Below are 21849 nucleotides of genomic sequence, written 5' to 3' on the forward strand. Positions count from 1 at the left end.
TCAATCAATAATACCGCCAACCCCCAGCTGACAATGTCCAACCATCTGCATTTCACCACTGCACTGCTGCTACAGCTCAGCCAATCAGCTCTCCCTCCTGCCCTGCCCCTAAACCCATACATCACCCAGTGCGACTCCTCCCAATATATATATATATATATATATATATATATATATATATATATATATATATATATATATATATATATATATATATATATATATATATATATATATATATATATATTAGCATTTTCAAATTTGAGCTGTGGGTGGATTCAGCTAGAATCAGGGGGTTTAGTTCCTCTTTAAAGAGCTGTGAATTGTTTCAGCACCACAGCGCGGACAGCGACACCACAATACCGCGCTGTCTGCGACTGAACTTAACCTACTGATTTAACACTTTTAAAACACTTATAATCACTGTAGTGAGATACCACCTAATAAGGTAAACATTAGGGACGTTTTTAGATAGATACATGTTTTGACGTTTTTAAAAGCACTAAAATATGTGTCCAACTAAAATTTATGTCCAATAACTTTTACACAACAAAACCACTTTTGTTAAAAGTTTACAGTAATTATTTGAACGTAACTAAACGTTGCATAGGAATGCAGGTTAACTTTGCTTAAAAGTGTGTTGTAATATATATGTCTGGAGTTATATGTGTGTACTAAGTTACTCAAACGAATGAAGTATATCAATGAATGAAGCTATCAATCCGTATATTGTGTAAAAAGTAGGAATTGGTTATTTTGTTGTTGTTATTTTACTTCCAAAGTGCTTGTGATTTCAAAGTACTAAAAGTATAGGCTTGAATAAAACCAGATAAACTAGTTTTAGGCGCTAATCTTCTGTTTCTGCTTCTCTAATAAATAAGAGAGGAATCAGACGTTATTAAAAACCGCGAATGCAGCCAAAAATATGATATATGGAATTTAATGCAATAATTAATTAAGGTGCTGAGCGATAAAGACGTAGACTACTCTGTAAAGTATCTGCGGTGTTCAGGACAGATCAGCGGATTTCAGCAGATGGCAGCAAACTCCCACTTTACAGTTCCCGATGTGGGAACCAGATTTATACCCTCTGCCTGGTGTGGTGGACACGTTCATTTTCCCAACTGTATCAGAGAGAGATGCTGAGGGTCGGTATAGGTGACGCATAAACAGGTTGTCTTAAAGTAAGGAAAAAGACGCGCCTTTATAATAATTAAAAAAAAAATTAAACGCGACTTGGCAGATTTTATTACTCGCCTATAATTCAAATCATTTTTAAAATAATTTCTAAAGTGTAAAAAAAGAAAATCTATTTGATTGTTCGTTACTTTGTAGCAAACGCTATTAACTTAAAACAAACAAGAAAAACTGTGTTGAGTTTGTTTGAGTTAAGATGTTGACATTTCATTTTTTTGTCTTTTATTTAAATTAAAACTAACCTTTAAAAGGTGAACAAAGATAACAAAATATATCTGTGTGTTTTTTAATTGTTTATTTTAGGACGTCGACGTGTCTTTTTTTGTTTTTGTTTTTTTTGTTGATCTTTTATTTTTGGTCCCCCCTCCTCTTCTTATCTTTCCTTAGCCCTCATCGTTACCGTTACCGCTGCGCACAACTATTGTCAAATAGACTTGTGTAGACGTTAAGGCGTTATAGGTCAGGTGCGCGCCAGAGGAGCAGCAGTGTGTGTTGTATATATGTGTGTATATGTGTGTGTGTGAGAATGATGGTGGTGATGGGGAGGAGGGGGGGGGGGGGTGCTATAGGTTTTCTCTTTCCCCTGCACCGCACCGCGATGGTTGAGTCCAGCGCACTGCCTCGGCTCCCCCCGCTCTCTCCAGCCCATTCTGCTCCCGCCGCTCCGCCGCACCGCTCCGTCGCTCCGCCGCTCCGGCGCTCCGCTCCCTCTCTCTCTCTTTTCCCGTCTATCCGCGGCTCCTCCCGGGTGATATGAGAGCGCACGCAGGCGAGCCCCTGCACCGCGGGCTGCGCCACGACCCCTCTGCAGAGCTGGATGTCTATGTGTTACTGTGATCGCTGAAGAAGAGTCGGCGGAGGCGCGCGGGGGGCTGGTTGGGGAGGAGGGAGGAGGAGGTGGTGGAAGGTGGAGATGGTGGTGATGATGATGATGATGGGGTGGGGGGGCGCAATGCTGCGTGGAATAACAGCGGACCTGCCGGCCATGGGGGGCACGTTTAAGCACATCCTGCTGCTTTTCGCAGGTCTGATCACCGCGGCGAACGGTGAGTGTCTCCAGACTTCTGATCTTCTCTGTTCCTCTATGTTCTTCTCGGTTCTTCTGTGTTCTTCTCCTTCTTTGCGCGTTGGCTGTGAGGAGCGCGCTCGGCCTGTAGGAGCGATAGACTTCGTCAGGTGTGCTGTGTGATGTTCTAACCACCCCCCCCCCCCCCCACCTCCCCTGAACCAGCGCCGCCGCGCGCTGTGTTTGCATGGCTTCATTCTGGAGATACTTGCGAGAACTTGCCTCCTATTGAGTTGCGGTGTGAGTTACAGTAGAGTCCTAATGGAGACTGTGGACATTGTGGACATTATGGAGACTGTGGAATTTGTAAATAGCTTTTTATTACGTGGATTATCGAGTAACGAATGCTGTGTGTTACTGAATGTAGAACGTAGGCTGAGACGTGGGAAAAAGCTCAACTTCAACCAAAAAGGGTGACTCATGAGCTTGTCATTGGGACGAACGAAACGGCAGAATTTAGAAGTGGGGGTGCATGAAAGGACGTGTGCATCTAAATGTGTCCAAAAGTAAAACAAAAAGAAAAGCATAATATATATACGGTATGTGTGTACCTGTTAAGTGTGTGTTGTGGACTTTTTTATATTTAGATATTTTATATTGTCAAGAAGGAATTCGTTTACCAAGCATTAAAAATAATAATAATAATAATAATAATAGCAACACATGTATAACAAATGTAAAAAATCTTTACATTTCCAAACTAAAAATTGTCCTTGTGTCATTGGGCCTAACAATCCAAAATTAAGAACTGACAGGAGTGAGTAAAATAAAATTAGAACATACAATAAAAGCTAATGATTGCTAGCCATTTTTGGCGTTGGATTATCCGCATATCTAAGAGACAGACAGACAGACAGACAAAAAGGAAAAGAAAGAAAATGTAATATAATATATCATACAGCAATAGATAGCTGGTGGTAGAAACTTTTGCAGTGACTAGAAAACTCAACCAACCCAGAAAACATCAGGAAAGCCAAAAAGACCTCCATGCTCATAGGGTTACTTGATGTCCTCTGACATCCACCATGCATATACATTATATACGGACCTGTTTTATCTATCTGTTTATTATGTATGTATGTATGTATTTATTTATTTATTCCATTTCCCACGTTCCTTAGTCAAGCAACTATCATAGCCACTGTATATAGCCTAGCTAGCATATGATGACGCAACACTAGGATGAAGATATATATCCTTAATCCATGTAATAACGAGGATGAAGGAGATGGTTGCATACCATGGCACTGATATAAATTGGAGTAGTCTGAGGGAATCACGGTTGAGCCCAAAAAAGCGCAAACAGATTTTGCGGATTTTTCAAGGGTCTGGCAACCCAAGCGGCAAGTCAAGTCTGGAGGTTGGTGCCATAATAATTCTACTCTATGGTCTCTTCAGGATTTACTCTACATGTTAAACTGCACATGGGGTCAACGCGTCAGTGGATTTGAATCAATGCTCAATTGTTTTTAATGGGCGATTATGGAGATCTAAAAGCAACAATTGGTAAAGGGTTAATGACTGATCACCGCATCCCGATCACGCTTTGACACGATTTCGCGCTCGTGTAGCTCCGCGATCGCTCCCTCCGGCCATCGCCGTCTGGATGTTTGATGTCAATTCGACGCTTCCATTCCCCCAAACGAGTCCCACGTGCCCAGGTCAGCCCCCCACGCGCTCCCCCGAGAGCTCGTTAGGAGGTGGTAGTGGAGGGAAAGCTGAGACGTATTGCAAATTGATTGGAGTCAGAAGATGCCTTAATGGTATCGCCTCCTCCCAAACCTCCATTTACCTCCCAGACGCTGTGATTTATTTATCTGTTTATATGAACGACCCCTTTTTTTGCCTTTCACGCAGCTGTCTGACAGGTCTACCAGTTTCTCTCCCTTTCTTTTCCTCTCGTTTTTTTTATTCCAGGGGAAAGCTGGAAAGCTGGGTGATGCTTGCTTGGCCAAGCCTGTGAAAGGCACTCTTCCCTAGCCTGTGAAAGAACCATTAGTTTTGTCATCAGAGTTAATGGAAATGACTGGCGCTGGTCTTTGTTCAAAGGCATGGGGTTCTGATTTGGGGAGCAGGCAATTAATCTGGATTTATGAGGAATGATGTTGCAAATTAGAAAGGGCAGTGCAGCCTGAAGTCAATCCAGAAGTCTGTCCATCTGACCAGCAGTGGTTTACCTGTAAGTTTAGGAGATAGATATACAGGAGATAACTTTGTTTTTAAATGACGAAAGAAACGTCCACATATAAGGACTTGTCAACTTAATGACTTATTGTGAAGATAAGTAAAATCCTAAGAAATTATATCAAATATCAAAAATATTAAGAATACAAGTCATTATTTGACTCATAATAGCTCATAAATTTGACATACTGCTGCCAGAAACAATACAATTTACCTGGTGGGGTTTTGTGGGGGCTTTGTGGAAGAAAGGAGTGTGTGGGAGGGGGGTTCAAGAAGGCAATGGCCCTGTTTATTGATCCAGATTTGAAGTAGATACAGTATTGTAGAGATATGTATGATATACGATATATACAGTTTCTATCTTAGAGCAAATGGTTGGATTTTCTTGCTTCTAAAAGCATTTCTATTTACATTGAGAATTATTATTATTTTATAATGACTTGATAATACACGTAAGTCATTTTTTTTTTAAATATACAGCTCTGAAAACATGATGGGTTTCTCTCTCTGGAATATAATCAAGCTATAATCAAACCAAGCTGAACTGCTGGAATTTTTGCACGAGGAGTAAAGGCATAAAGTTATCCAAAAGCAGTGTGTAAAACTGGTGGAGGAGAACATGGAAAAAGATGCATAAAAACTGTGATTGAATGCTGGGGTTATTTCACCAGATATTGATTTCTGAACTCTTAAAATCTTATGAATATGAACTTGTTTTCTTTGCATTATTTGATCTTTTATTGTTATTTCTGCCATTTCTCATTTTCTGTAAATAAATGCTCTAAATGACAATTTTTATTTGGAATTTTGGAGAAATTGTGTGCGTAGTTTATAGAATAAAAGAATGTTAATTTCACTCAAATATAAACATATAAATAGCAAAATCTGAGAAACTGATTCAGAAACTGAAGTGGTCTCTCAATTTTTTCCAGAGCTGTATAAAACTAAATGAAAGGAATAAATTAAATTTTGGAGATTTCATTGCAGAATAAAAATGTTCACAGAAGTTAAACCTCATGCGAGAGATATTATTTGTAATTTTATGTTAGGAAATTGACAGAAACTCAATGTCTCTTTCTTTCTCTCTGGTGTTACGAAGAGTTTGATCATAGGTTTTCTTAACCACGGTTCCAACAATTCAGCCATGAACGAATGCAGATTAAATGGACAGTGAAACAGCGTTGCCCACCAGTGGTATCACGCTTTGTTTCCTGGGCCACTGTGCCTGGCTTGTGTTTAGAGCAGCTCAGACTGTCAGGACTGAAAAACTATTACTGCCACCGGACAGCAGTTGTGTTTGATATAATCTTGCATTAGGCACACTCAAGCATGAAAGGGACACGGGCACAATTTAGCAGCATTACTCCGACTATAAGACGCCTGCTTGATGGCCCAAGGCAGATACACAGTGACAATTAGATGACATTGAGTTGTTGCCAAACTACAAGACATTTCGAATCTGTCCGAGCTCGAGCTTTGCATGCAAATGTGACATTCGGGTTCTGGAGGGAATAGAGATTGAGCGGAGGAGGCCTTTCAAGGCCCCCCTGTATATTAAAACACCAAGACCCTTGTTGTCTCAGGCGGCCTAATTGAAATGAAATGTCGCTTTGTTCCTTAATATGATAATTTAAATAATATTAATTAATTTCATGCTTATACTATTTATATACTGTTAAACATTTGAGATGTATTTAAATCACTCAGACTAAAGACACACACATTTTCTTTCATTAGGCATTGAGAAGAGATTAAGGGATGTTTTTACCAGTATGAATAAAAATAAAACATGATGAGCTTTTTGGCCAATGACACGAGGCAGCTAAAAAATAAGAGGCCTGCCAAATAGTAAAAATGCTGATCCACTTTGAAGCAAAGTTAAGAGGCAAAAACATCTATACTTTACTGGACAACTGGTTCAATGTGAGAGAATAAAGAATAAAGATTAGATTATAATCATTTTTTTTATTTTATGTTTTTTAATTTTAAGTTGTAGCTTAAATAAGCTCCCTTCACCTCAGAATGGTTCATCTGCACTGGTGCTGATTTTCGATTTTCTCATTATTTTTATTTATTTTATTTATTAATTATTTTTAAAGCTAAACGCAGTGTGGTCGTCATTTTGAGGCATCTAGGTTCTGAACAGGATGACTCATTTAAAGTATGCATGTAAGGAACTCTCTATATCTCTCTATAACCGATTAAATCATTTGCATTTCAAAGCAGACACAGTCAGCAAAAAAAAAAAAAAAAAAAAAATGGTGTTGCTTTTTTAAATTTTATTTATTCATTAAAGTGATTTTCAGGTTATGCAGATTTCAGAAGCAGAAAAGGAGAGGGACTTAAATGTCTTGCGAGTCAAATAAATATGCATTTTAATTAAACCTCAAGTTGGCACAGACTTGCGTTTAGAAATGCCAATTTCAAACCGGGTTTCTCGTTTTGTGTGTTGTTGTCTTGTTTTTTTATGATGTCTGCTGTTCTGGCACAGATGAAGCTGCCGATGACACTAAGCTGATAGATTTGAGACTAAATTTAGGCAGGCGTTTCGTGAAGGAAAAAAAAGAAAGAAAAAAAATAAGAAGTGTGAAAAATGCACTTGTATTATACTGAGTCAGGAAACTTCAAAGATTTTCTTTCTGGAGAGAAACTCTATATGTGCTTCATAACGTTTGGCTGTGTATATATTATATATATATATTAGAAACGAAGATTGTGAAAACTGAAACAGGACTGATATAAAAGAGTTGGTAATGGCCTATCGATTTCAATCAATTTCAACACTGCATTGCAATCTCAAAATCTTTTTTTCCATCAGTTATAAATCTGGTTATCTAGTTGATTGTATGGAAGGGGGTGAGTCTGATCACTGCTTATTTTAGATACAACAACCTCAATCAGTGTAACTTTGAGTTTTAATCTTATTTATCCTCCAAGGACCTGCAGTCCACATGTGTAGACATTACATTTTGGCTTGTCTAGACAACAACACTTTTTAAAATGTTTCTCTGTAAGGGCCTGGTGTCCTCTTTTAAGGCCATTATACTGTCACCTAGTGGTGGCAGAAGAGCTTAACACGTTACAGTTTCAAAAATTTTGTTCAGAAATTTACATAAACATTAAATAAATGCTGATGTGTTCAGGCACAAAATAAATGTTTTGCACATCATTACTATTTGCGACTTCATTGTGTTCTATCGAAATATAAAACTAATAAATACAGGGGTTGGACAATGAAAGTGTGGGAGGTTTCATGGCTAAATTGGAGCAGCCTGGTGTTCAATCTTCATTAATTGCACATTGCACCAGTAAGAGCGTGAAGAGTGTGAAGGTTCAATTAGCAGGGTAAGAGCACAGTTCTGCTCTAAATATTGCAATGCACACTATAACATTATGTGTGACACACCAGAGTTCAAAAGAGGACAAATTGTTGGTGCACGTCTTGCTGGAGCATCTGTGACCAAGACAGCAAGTCTTTGTGATGCATCAAGAGCCATGGTATCCAGGGTAATGTCAGCTCAGCATACCACCAAGAAGGACCAACCACATCCAACAGGATTAACTGTGGACGCTGTAAGAGGAAGCTCAAATCACAGCAGAATTCAATGTGCACCTCAACTCTCCTGTTTCCACCAGAACTGTCCGTCACCACAGTAAATTATTGTGGTCTAAAACCAGGTGTTTCACTTTCATTGTCCAACCCCTGTAGCTTCACAAGTTTTGTATTTTAGGCTTCTGTATCTGTACTAATGTTTATGGTTTGTTACCACAGTAAACTACTAGTTACTAGTTTATGTTTAGTTATATCAGTGTTTTTCTTTTTAAATACCAAACTTTGGTGCATATGAGCTTATTGATGAAAACTCTGGGCAAATGTATGGATGCTCCACTGCCAGGAAAGAAGGCTGGTTATGAGGATACTGCAGTCCACAGCAGCGGCAGCTTGCCCGTACAATCCCACTCAAACTGTGAGACTCACTTGAGAATTTACAGAACAGCAAATCAGGCCTGCAGTCCCAGTCCAATATCTGGTGAATGGCTGAAGGCTAAACTGAGGACAGTTAAAAAGAAGCGATCCTCATCTGTCACCTTTACTGACAGCGTTTAGAGAGACAGAGCCTGTGCTGAGATAATCTGCGCTTATTAGACAAACTGTTTCGCATTTATTTACCTCTACAGTCTCCTGTAGTCAGACTGATCATGTTTTTAGAAATGTTTCACCTTGTGTTGTAGCAGATTTGTGGATGCAACAACTCCCTCATGCTTATGGTTTTTGGTGATTCAACATGGCCAGTTTAAATAAATCTCTTAAATCTAATAAGTCTTACAGGAAAATAGACTCTACCCTCAGCTCAAATAAAAAACAATGCAAAAAAAATGGATGGAATACTCTGAAAGGGGCACTGGATTATGTATGGGTTTAGGGATGGGGCACTGATGGTGGTGAGTGAGACCCAGGGAAGGTAGCGTTTATTGATTGACTGATTTGCATATCATGAGCAGCCATATTTAATAGCAATGAACAAAATAACCCATTTTTGCTGTCTTTATTATTATATGTTTAAGATGCCTTATTCTTGTCAGTCCAGCCATTGCCATATTATATACCACAGTTAGTTCCGACCCTGCAATGTGATTGGCTGAGAGGCGTTCTATGAGTGCCGCTATCAGCCGGTAATGCAATGATGCAGCAGCGCTTACAAGCCAAACAGCGCAGCTACAAACAGAGCAGCAATGGAACTATTTTAACTCGCAGAGTTTTTATAACCAAACAGATCCTATTTTCTGCTCCTCTTTAACTCAGAATCTGGTAAAATGTGGTATAATAACAATAATAAGTGTATTGTTGCTTAATTTTAAAATATGAATCTAGTAATGGTTCCCTCCCTCTACATACAAAAATATACAAAACCCCAGCTCAGCTTTATACTACATTCTGTTCACATTTTATGGTAAAAGCACCTGTTTTCTAATGTTTTCTACTGACAGAATGTACAAAACCAAACACAAGAAACATCATTACTACTACAAATAGGACTTCATGAATTTAAATGTGTCCATGTTCTAAATTACATACTTAATTAGGTACACATTAACATTGTTACTCATTTATGAGCCAATTAATATTTCAACCACGGCAGCGAAGACGCGAAGGCCAAGTTCACAACAGACGTGATGTGAACGAGCGACCATGTGATGCATCTGACAAGCTGCTTCACTGCTCCATCAACACTGCGACAGAATGCAAAACTGACTCGAGTGTCTAGTTAAAGTATCGGGTAAACGAGGGGGAGGAGAGAGCTTTTAAATCTTTTTCATCTCGCTTTATGGCATTTCCCCAAACACTCCCACAATATCCAGTAGCTGGAGGGCTGGAAGAGTTGTTGGAGTTGGAGAAAAATTGTTAATTTTGTTTAAAGATGCCATCAGCCCCGACTAAAAAACATGAGGGAAAAATGATGGAGTGCTGGAGCCATAGGCTAGCCGTGCGCTAGTGAGGCAGTCTGCTCTGGGAGAAAATGATGACTTTATAGACTGTATCACAGGGCCAAGAAATTTCTGACAGAACACACATCCGTTTATGAACCGGCAAACTGGGATTAAACATGTGCTGCTAAGAGAAAAACACTGTATATTTCTGTTTTTCTGAGCCGTTCATCACTCATATACCTATATATATATATAAATTTACTGACTCATATCATCACATGAAGATGATACCGTCTTCTAAATCTGTCTCTCAAATAGGTACTGCATTAGTTACCCTGTTACAACTGCCTACTGTTGGCAGAGAGCCTGATGAGTGCCAGTTTAATCATTGTCATCAACATTTTCATGATCTTTGCAACTGCAATTGAGTATTCGTTCTCATTTCTCAGGTGTACTGACCTTCATTCCTTAAAGCATTTTTTCCTTTACTTACTGATGAGTGCCAGTTTCATCATCATCATTAACGTTTTTGATGGTCAAAAATTCTTGAAACTTTTTAGATTTACTGACCTTCATTTTATAAAATCTATAATGTTTCCTTTACTTATTTGAATTGTTCTTTTGATAATATAGATTAAAACGTTACTGCTTTGGGAGAAAATGATGACTTTATAGACTGTATCACAGGGCCAAGACATTTCTGGCAGAACATACATCCATTTATGAAGCAGCAAACTGGGATTGAACATGTACTGCTAAAAGAAGAACGCACTATATTTCTGTATATTTCTGTTTTGCTGTGTTTTTCATCACTCATATATATATATATATATATATATATATATAATATATAAATTTACTGTATTCTACATCAGTCTTCTAACTCTTTACTGGAGCTTTTTAATGCTTCATATTTCAGAAGAATGTGAAGTTTTCCCAAATAGGTACTGCATTAGTGACTCTGTTACAACTGCCTACTGTTGGCATAGAGCCTGATTAGTGCCAGTTTCATCATTGTCATCAATGTTTTGATGATCTTTGCAACTGCAATAGAGTATTCATTCTCAATTTTCAGATTTACTGACCTTCATTCCTTAAAACGTGTTTTCCTTTACTCAGTTGAATAATTATTTGAATAATATGGATTAAAACATTACTGCTTTGGGGGAAAATAATGACTTTATAGACTGTATTACAGGGCCAAGAAATTTCTGACAGAACACACATCCATATATGAACCGGCAAACTGGGATTAAACATGTGCTGCTAAGAGAAAAAACTGTATATTTCTGTTTTTCTGAGCCGTTCATCACTCTAAATCCGTCTCTCAAATAGGTACTGAATTTGTTACCCTGTTACAACTGCCTGCTGTTGGCAGAGATCCTGATGAGTGCCAGTTTAATCATCATCGTCATCAATGTTTTGATTGTCTTTGCCACTGTACTTAAGGATTCTTTCAAAGTTCTTGACATATTTCAGATTTACTGACCTTCATTCTTTAAAACATTGTTTCCTTTACTTATTTGAATAGTTCTTTTAATAATATGGATTGAAACATTACTGCTTAGGGAGATGACTTTATAGACTGTTCTGTATCACAGGGCCAAGACATTTCTGACAGAACACACATCCATTTATAAGGCAGCTCTGGTGTTCTCACAAACAACTCCATGTCTACAGTGTCTACAAATAACAGCTTATAGAAATAGTCTCACTCCTGCAATGTGAGGTCTGCTCAAATAGGTGCTGCATTTGTTTCCCTGTTAAAACTGCCGGCTGTTGGCAGCACAGAAAGTGAAGCAGCAGGAAGCTCTCGGTGGCATTTGACACCATTCCAGTGAACAGGGAATACGAGCCCTCCTAAATTAGGCTACTGTGTAGGATAGTGGCCACTAGGTGCAAATATCATCATCACCATCATTTATTCCAAATTCAACCAGGGCTTAGAGGTCATATAGATAATTATCCCGGGTCTGGGAACAGGAGCAGCATTATGTTTAATGCAGGGCAGTGAGATTTAAGAAGGTGGTGTTCAGGATAAGACAAGATATTTTACAGTGGAAAGCCTTTGTGGTTGGATGGAGGATTTTTTAAATTATTTGTTTTTTACAGTTGCCAATCTGGCAGCATCACATTTTAATCTGCCCTGTTTTACATTCTTCAGTCTCCAAAGCTCTGCTGAGCTAGCTGTGGATACCTCTCTCTCTCTCTCTCTTCTTCTGTCACTTACCTATTCCCTCACTCTCTTTTTTCTCTCTATTTCTGTCAGTCAACCAATCCTCTCCCTCTCTATTTCTTTCTCTTTTATCCTCTCTCTGTTTCTGTCACTCAATCAATTCTCTCTCTCTCTCTCTCTCTCTCTCTCTCTCTCTCTCTTTCTACCTCTCTCTCTCTCTACCTCTATCTCTCTCTTCTTCTGTTCTTCTTTCACTTACCTATTCTCTCACTCTCTTTTCTCTCTCTATTTCTGTCACTCAACCAATCCTCTCCCTCTCTATTTCTTTCTCTTTTATCCTCTCTCTGTTTCTGTCACTCAATCAATTCTTTCTCTCTTTTCTCTCTGTCCTCCTGTCACTTACATATTCTCTCTCTTTCCCTCCCTTTCACTTTTCTCTCTTTTTTATCTCTCCTTCTGTCACCTACCTATTCTCTCTCTCTCTCTCTCTCTCTTCTTCTCTTCTTCTGTCACTTTTTTTTCTCTTTCCCTCCCTTTCCCTTTCTCTCTCTTTTTTCTCTTTCCTTGTGTCATCTACCTATTCTCTCTCTCTTTTTTCTCTCTGTCCTTCTGTCACTCACATATTCTCTCTCTCTTTCTCTCTAGGTTACCATTTCTCTCTCTTTACTTTCTCTCTCTCTTTTTCACTCAATCCTGTGTTTTCTCTCTCTCCTTCTGTTGCTCGGCTATTATCACTTTCTTTTGCTCTTTCACTTCTCTTTCTTTTCTCTCTCTCTTTTTTTCTCTCTCCTTCTGTCACCTACCTATTCTCTCTCTTTCCTTTTTGTCTCTGTCCTTCTGTCACTCATCTGTTCTCTCTCTCTATCTACCCCTCTCTCTCTTTTTGCTCAATCCCTTTTTTCTGTCTCTCCTTCTGTTGCTCAGCTATTCTCTCTCTCTCTCTCTCTCTTTTCTCTCTGTCCTTCTGTCACTCACATATTCTCTCTCTCTCTAGGTTACCGTCTCTCTCTCTACCTCTCTCTCATTCTTTCTTTTTTGCTCAATCCCTTTTTTCTCTCTCTCCTTCTGTTGCTCGGCTATTATCACTTTCTTTTGCTCTTTCTCTTCTCTCTCTTTTACTCTTTTTCTTTTTTTTCTCTCTCCTTCCGTCACCTACCTATTCTCTCTCTCTCTTTTCTCTCTGTCCTTCTGTCACTCACATATTCTCTCTCTCTCTTTAGGTTACCATCTCTCTCTACCTCTCTCTCCTTTTCGCTCAATCCTGTGTTTTCTCTCTCTACTTCTGTTGCTCAGCTATTATCACTTTCTTTTGCTCTTTCACTTCTCTTTCTTTTCTCTCTCTCTTTTTTCTCTCTGTCCTTCTGAAACTCACATATTCTCTATCTCTAGGTGACCGTCTCTCTCTCTACCTCTCTCTCATTCTTTCTTTTTCTCTCAATCCCTTTTTCTCTCTCTCTCCTTCTGGTGCTCATATATTCTCTCTCTCTCTAGTTTACCGTTTCTCTCTCTCTCTCTCTCTCTCTCTCTCTCTCTCTCTCTCTTTTTCTCTATCTCTGCAGAGAACCTCAGCCTCGGACAACACACACACACACACACACACACACTGTATTGTATACATGGCAGAGATAGGCTGAGAGTAATTGATGCTGTAGATCTGAAGGCAGGCGACTCAAAGAGGAAAAAAAGCTTCAGGAAATTCTTACATAAGTCTTCAAGCAAATGCCAACAAACTGATCAGAATCCTCAAAAGGGCAGAAGATAACCAAAAATAGGAGTTAGCAACCAGCTAGCCACCTGACATTTAGCTTTTCTGTGGGGATGCATTTGCTATCGGACTTGTTTACTAAATATTAGCGATGGCGTATCTGTGCGGGGCATCAGGAAACGCAGGATGGGATATTTTAGAGGCTGAAATGAAAGAATGATCTGGAGCCCTGTGTGATGTGATTTTATTAGCTGTGTGTTTATTTATTTGGGTGACATTGGCAGTGTTTGAGTCTTCTGGGGCTTCAAATCAAAGCTTTATGTTTTTTACTTTAAAAAGAAATGATTGGCATAAAATAAAAATAATAATAAAAAAAAACAATAATACGTATTTGAATCCAAAAATATTATTAAGTTTTTATTATTACCATTGATCCAATATACAACTGAACATTTCGAGTGATTTGGGTTACAATATTTTACATTAATTTCCATTAAGTATTAAGACATGCTTTTCCTAACTTAGCAATATATAGGTGAGACATGCAGCTTGATTTAGGGTGTGTCAGTGTGTCTTTGCTATCGTAACTAGGGAAAAGTACAACTTGTGTGGCTCAAAATGTGCAAAAGGCTTGTACTCATATAATTTAATTTAATAAATTAACCATGAGTGTTTTTTAGGTGTAACATCAAAAAAAAAAAAAAAGCGGATTGCTATTTTAGGGGTGCAGCTACGTGGACTTGTCCAGCACTTCTCAGTAAAGGAAACTGATCTACTAGTTCACACTCGCTCATTTTGTTTATTGTTGATGTGAAAGTATGCATAGCTACCAACATTGTTGGAATTGTTGTCTGTTGATGTCTGTCTAGGTTGTATTCAGTCAGTGGCGCACCTGTGTTTTTTTGCCGTTGCCAAGATAGACCAGACCACCACTCCCATCAGTGTACATATATATTTAAAAGCACTGATGCTATTTAAAAGACGCAGGTGGAAGTTGTGAATATAGAGTTGTGAAATAGACTTTTTTTTACGGGGTGTAAGATAGCAATGAGCACTGAACAGTGATGTGCTACAGCTTTTTGCACCCCCTTGTGGGGTATCTTAAAAAAGCGAGTGGAAGTAACAGGAGTATAGTAAACTAGGCTACAATAAGTGAATGCAGTTTCTACCTGTTACTCAATTTTATTTCAGTTTTTATATAAAAAAATGCAGAGTAAAACTGAGTTAAAAATTTTACTTCCCGGTTCCTCCTGAGAATCCCATCAGAAGCTCACAGCTGCACACGCCGCTCTCTTTAGTGGTAGCTGAGGCACGTCTGTAGATTTGTTGGGTGCCATAATCATAATTACACAAGACGCATTTTCAGCCACATTATCACTCACCCAACTGCAGCAGTAAAGCACATGTACTTGGAGGCTAATGCACAGTTTAATGGCAGCATTGCACGAAATTTCTTCTTTTTTTGGGGTTCTTGTTAAAGCCTTGCAAGATTTTCCATTTCATGATTCGATTTCGTGCTTTTCTTTAAAACGAGACGCTGTTTTTGATGTTTTAGGCATCGTCGCAGGAGTCCGAGTCTCATCACATGAGAAGAAAATCATTAGTCCTGTTGCCTGTTACACTGTTTGTGATGTTAGACACTTTTAATTATGTGTGCGGGTATTCAGAGATCAGATTAGCAATCATCTGTAGCTCTGCTGCTGAGGCCGGCTGTGATTGCTATTGATTTTGATTCTGTTTTTTTTTTTTTTTTTCTGTTTTCTATTTTGAATCCGCCTGGCCGGACAGAAGCCTATTGATATTCACTTCCTCATGTGTTTAAGACACACGTCGAAAACTGACCTATGCTTTTCTTTATACTTGCTCTGACTGAGCCAGAATTTCTCAGAGTCTATATGTTTAGCCTCTTCCTACACTGAAAAAAATGGTGTGTAAAATTTACTTTAAAAATGTTTCGCAATTTTCTGCATTTGCTTTTTTTAAGTAAATATAATTTCATGTAAATTTAAGTAACTTCAACTCGGTTTCAAGACTTAAATGTTACACAAGTGAGTAAATAAGTGAACTGAACTTCAGTCAATCCTTTCTTTTAGTAAACTTTACTTCATTTCTGCATACAATATTACCTAATTACAATTACTTCATTAATTCATACAATATTAATATATAAATAATTTTAGTTAAACACACATTCAAATATTTTATTTACATAATCTCAAATATTTATTTTGTTAATAGACCAAAGTCTCACTGTCTCAACACATGGACGGCATGTAATACATTATTTTTAGTTTACTAGTATAAAGAATGTATTACATGCCATCCTAGAATGTGTTGAGACAGTGTAATATGTGTGTTTTAACTACAAATATTTACATTTCAGGAATTATATAACATATTATGTATCATAAATTATTTGAGTAATATTGTATAAATTAAATAATTGTAATTAGGTAATATTGTATGCAGATATTAAAGCTCACCTTCCGCGAAAATCCGATTTTTCTTGTTTTTTGTGGAATACAGTAGGTCTCTCCGAGTTGAATGTGTACACCTGCACATTAAACTGTTTTGCAGCCCCCATTGTCTGCAGGAGCTAAGCAAAGAAATCCCCCCTCCCCCCCTCCGAAAAACGGGTGAATTTTGAATTATCTTTATTAACTCACAGACCAGCCCACCTTGGCTCGAGAAACTCCCAGAGGCGGAGCTGAAGCGACGCAACATCACCGCTCATCAGTTAGGAGGTGGGAGGCAGTGAGCGGCAGAGCGGCGGAGGAGCGTCGCAGTGCTCCTAGCCAATCAGAGGAGAGATATTTGCATGCTGTTTGCATGTATGAATATTCATGAGCAAAGCTGGAATCCGGTCATTTTGGACACACCCCTAAAACAGTCCATTAAAAAAGAGCTATACAGAGACACCTGAGCACTTTTTTTTTTACAAAAACGGCTCACATGTCATTCATTCATACTAGAGACCACAACTAGACATTTTAAAATGAAAGAAAAAACGACGGAAGGTGAGCTTTAAGTAAAGTTAAGTAAAAGAAAGGATTGACTGAAGTTAAATTATTTACTCTATGGAACATTTAAGTCTTGAAACAGAGTTGAAGTTACTTAAATGTACATGTAATTAAATTTACTTAAAAAAAGCAAATGCAGAAAGTTGCAAAAGTTTTTTTTAAGTAAATTTCCTCGCCTCCTTTTTTTTCAGTGTACGTAATATTAGTTTTTGCTTAAATCTTTAATGGAAATTTCATTTTCATTATTAGAATGTTCCGCATTGTAGATTAGAGACTAAAAAGTGTTAAACAAATTAGAATATGTTTTATATATTTTAGATTCTTCAAAGTAGCACCTCTTCCATAGATGATCTTTTTTTTTTTTTTTTTTGCACATCTCTGCTGGATTTTCTCAGTCAGCTTTATGAAATAGAGTCACCTGGAGTCATTCATTAATAAAGTGTTGTAGTGAAGTAGTGAAGAGGTAGAGTTATAGGTATACAGTGAATAATAGCTCTATTTGAGTAATGTTCGAATCCAGGTTATGAGAAGCTAAAACTACTTAACTAAGAAAAAAAAATACTTAAAAAAAAAGTGAATCCGAAAAGAACTTTAAAAGTATCCTCAAGTGCAGTCACCGCAAAGACCATCAAAAATAAAAAAAGGAAATGATGAAACTGGCACTCATCAGGACCGCCACAGGAAAGGAAGAGCAAGAGTTTACTCTGTTGGTTGCACAGGATGAGGTCATCAGTTGTTACCAGCCTCAGAAACCACCTCAGAAAGTTAACAGCTCTGTACTTATGAAGTAGTTCTAACATCACCAGCAACTTTTAAGTATTTCCATCTAGATGTAAATTAGTTTCATCTTTCTATTGACTGGAAACGACTTTTTTGGTGGCGTTTTTTAGAAGTGAACAGGATGTGTTTTTTTGGACCTGATAAGCACTTTCAATTCAACCTGCCGTCTGTTCTTAGATCAGGTGATAGATGGAGCTGCGACTCAGGTGTAAGCTCCTCAGGTGAATCTAACCTGCCACAGATTGTTTGTGAAGATGCAGAAGTCTTTGTGTGGCGGCGCAGTTCGAACTCCATTCATCACTTCATGCATAAAAGTGTCTGACGGTGAGTCTCGTAGCTGCCTGTGTGTCTCGCCTGTCATTTCAGCTCCACAAAGAAACAATCCTTATTTGCTTACGCCAAGATGCAATTGAGCATAAAGGGTAGATGTCAGCCATTGGCAGATTTGACAACCCCCCATCGCCAAGCACCTACCTCTGTGATCTGAAAGAAGAGTGCATGGCATATTTCTCCAGGGGGATTCTTTTAAATGATTTAAACAATGGTTTTGAATGTTTTAAATGTTATCACACACTGAAAAAGGAGATTTTATCTCTTATAGTGCTAAACCAGCTGAAACAAAGGCGTGGCCACCTGAATATCCAGCTAATCTTCTAAGTGCACAGTGTATCTTGCAGTATATCAAACAATTTCACTCCAAAATGGAAGAAAAACTGAGAAAAACTGAGTATTTTGTGAAATGTGAGCAGTTTACTTGTATGTTTATATATATATATATATTCCTATTAAGATTAGTCATCCATAAGTGCACAATTTTTATCGTTTAAAGCTGTTTTTGGGTCTCGACTGCTTCTATAAACACTCCATGAAAAAAAAAGTCCATGCACTTGTTTTCAGCTCTTGTCAGGAATCATATGCTTCTATGAGTCATTTGGATGGCTCCTCCCCATAGTGTGACTCCACCCCTCACCTGTCTGGCACCACCCCTCACCCTCCAACCTCCACTAGATAAGTTAAATATCTGCCATTTCTGTTATTTTAGTTACAAACCTCAGACAGTACACAGCAGGATTAGCCAGCAGACTTTGTCTGAGGAAGGGATCTATACCTACTGTCAAATGATAGCTATTCTGTTGAAGGGTTAAAAACAATAAAAAAAAAGTTGTTCCCCATTATGCTGACTCAATGGCCACTAGGGGGTTGTAAAAAAGAAGTTATCTTCATAAAATATCCATGCTACCCTTTACATCGTTATAAAGTGTTTTGTTCTTCACTCTAATTCTGTATTTAGTTAAAAATGGCTCTCATCAGGAAAGGATAGAAGAGCAAGAGTTTCCTCTGTTGTACAGGATAAGATCATCAGAGTTATCAGCCTCAGAAACCACAAGTTAACAAATAGCTCCCCAGATAAGAGCTCCTAAATGCTTCTTCACAGAGTTTGTTTTTTTGGTTTGTTTAACAGTTTTTTTAAGTTACTACATGATTCCTTTTGTGTTCTTTCATAGTCTGATAGATCCCTTCACTATTCATTTACTATGTAGGAAAAAAGCTTTCCTCACCCCTCACCCTCCATCCCCCACTAGATCAGTTAAATATCTGCCATTTCTGTTATTTTAGGCACAAACCACAGACAGTACACAGCAAGATTAGCCAGCAGACTTCGTCTGAGGAAGGGCTCTATACCTACTGTCAAATGAGAGCTATTCACTCTAATTCTGTATTTAGTTAAAAATGTCTCTCATTGGGAAATTTCTTCATAGTCTGATAGAACACTACACTATTCATTTACTATGTAGAAAAAAGCTTTCCTCACTTTTAAACAACATAAAAAAAGTTTCCACAGTTTAGCCTTCCCCAGAACAGATCCCATTTACTTTAATCAGTCTCAAACGGACAGTAACAAACGAATCTATTTGTTTGTAAGGGACTGCTTTTGTGTCTGAAGACTTTATAATAATTGTACTTCAGGGGAAAGCATTAAACGCAGTAGTGCAGTGTAGGGGAGATGCTTTTAGCTGGGGCTTTGTAGCCGCTACCTGAATTGATGAAGTAGATGACTGTCAAGCTCACAAGCAGTTCATAGCTTTGTTAGCAATTAGCTAGTCATCCCATACAATGAGGAATTCTGAATGCACATGCATGAGAACGGCAGCAGCAGCGAGGGAGGACTCTGCTTAAAGCATCGTGTCTTACAGATGAACTTCAGGATTGCTCTGCTGGGGGGAAGTATTGATTGAGTAACTTAAAAGAAGACAGGGCCATAAAAGTCACTTCCTGTCAGATCAAGCTTACAGTAGGCTGCATTTCCAGGCAAAGCTGAGAGCACCACCAGAGTGGCATCGGATTTTCCATTATGAGGAGTACAGGTCATTTCGAATGGACCTGCGGTAAAGTATTGTAGACAAACTGTCTGTCCATGTGAATAGACAACAAACTCTACAGCATATGTGGATGATGATCTTCGACCACAACAGAAGCTCCTAATGGATCTCAGTTCGGTTTTATTGTTTTGGATAAACTTTAAATCATGTGGAAGTTCTTTAAACAATAAAAAAGTAATTTACACTCTAGTACATCATATCTGCAAATAACTGAAAGGTTTCTTAGGGAAATAAAAGTTGGTCTTCTCCACAGAGCCCTCTTACAGACATGCACATTTACTGTTAATTGTCCATTGAGCTTAACAGACGTTTTGGACACTTATGATAAAGTCTGAAGCAGCAGAAAGACCTGGGGTGGCACCAGAGTTTATCCAGAGCTTGGAGGCCTTGCAGAGGTTCCATCATTGTTGGGTATTTAGATTATTTATGTCCTGAGATCCCCTGAGATCCTGGTTGTTCTTAGTCTGGGTCAAGTAGTATAGTATAAAATAGAGAGCACTTAAAAATGATGAGTTGAAGTGAACTGCTTGGATTTTTGCACTAGGAGAAAAGCAGCTATCCAAAAGTAGTGTGTAAGACTGGTGGAGAAGAACATGATACCAAGATGCATAAAAACCATGATTAAAAAACAACCAGGGTTATTCCACCAGATATTGATTTCTGAACTCTTAAAACTTTATGAATATGAACTTGTTTTGTTTGCATTATTTGAGGTCTGAAAGCTCTTCAGCCATTTCTCGTTTTTTTGCAAAAAAAAAAAAATGCTTTAAATGAGAATATTTTTATTTTGAATTTGGGAGAAATGTTGTCTGTAGTTTATAGAATTAAACAATAATGTTCATTTTATTTAAACATAAATCTATAAATAGCTAAAACAAAGGGACTGATTCAGAAACTGAAGTGCTCGCTTCATTTTTTCTAGAGCTTCTAAAAAGCTCTTAATGGATCTCAGGAAGTTTAGTTCTGGAGAAACTTTAAATCATATGAAGGTTTTTTAAACATTAGAAAAGCTATTTACACTCTATTACATCATATTAGAGTAGTAATTGCAAATCACTGAAAGGTTCCTTAGGGAAAAAAAAGTTGGTTTTCTCCACAGAGCCCTCTTTAGCACTTTAGAACTTCTGGACACTTATGATAAAGTCTGAAGCAGCAGAAAGACCTGGGGTGGCAGCAGAGTTTATCCAGAGCTTGGAGGTCTTGGAGAGGTTCCATCATTGTTGGGTATTTAGATTAGTTTGCACTAAAGCATTGTTTATTCCCGTTGACCTAATACCAGTTTCATTAACCTTGCTGAAAGTGCTTTAGTATGTCTAGAGATCCGGGAGTAAGTGGTGTTCTTAGTCTAGGTCAAGTAATTATGTTGGGGTCAGCTGTGTACATTAAGTTAAGAACTTAAATTTCTTCAACAGAACTTGGGAAGTAAAAAATGTCACTTAACCTGAGACATATGGCCTTTACAGGGCTATTACAGGGATTGGACAATGAAACTAAAAAAAACACCTGTCTTATTTTAGTGTGGGATTTTAGGTTTCATGGCTAAATTGGAGCAGCCTGGTGTTCAATCTTCATTAATTGCACATTGCACCAGTAAGAGCAGTAAGAGCGCGAAGAGTGTAAAGGTTCAATTAGCAGGGTAAGAGCACAGTTCTGCTCTAAATATTGCATCACACACCATATTATGTGTGACATACCAGAGTTCAAAAGAGGACAAATTGTTGGTGCACGTCTTGCTGGCGCATCTGTGACCAAGACAGCAAGTCTTTGTGATGCATCAAGAGCCACGGTATCCAGGGTAATGTCAGCTCAGCATACCACCAAGAAGAACCAACCACATCCAACAGGATTAACTGTGGATGCTGTAAGAGGATGCTGTCTGAAAGGGATGTTCGGGTGCTAACCTGGATTGT

General features: G+C 38.2%; 1 protein-coding gene across 2 annotated transcripts in view; it reads left to right on the forward strand.

The window, feature by feature from the left end:
• The first annotated feature begins 2135 nt into the window (after window positions 1–2135).
• LOC103026874 (CUB and sushi domain-containing protein 1) overlaps window positions 2136–21849 on the forward strand; it is a 602854-nt gene continuing 583140 nt past the window's right edge. For both annotated transcript variants that reach the window (XM_049481560.1, XM_049481561.1), the window contains exon 1: window positions 2136–2243. In XM_049481560.1, coding sequence (XP_049337517.1) covers window positions 2150–2243 — 94 coding nt within the window. In that variant the 5' untranslated portion in view covers window positions 2136–2149. The remainder of the gene's footprint in view (window positions 2244–21849) is intronic.

Source organism: Astyanax mexicanus, chromosome 7 (genome assembly GCF_023375975.1).
Source record: "Astyanax mexicanus isolate ESR-SI-001 chromosome 7, AstMex3_surface, whole genome shotgun sequence".
NCBI classification, from domain to species: domain Eukaryota; kingdom Metazoa; phylum Chordata; class Actinopteri; order Characiformes; family Acestrorhamphidae; genus Astyanax; species Astyanax mexicanus.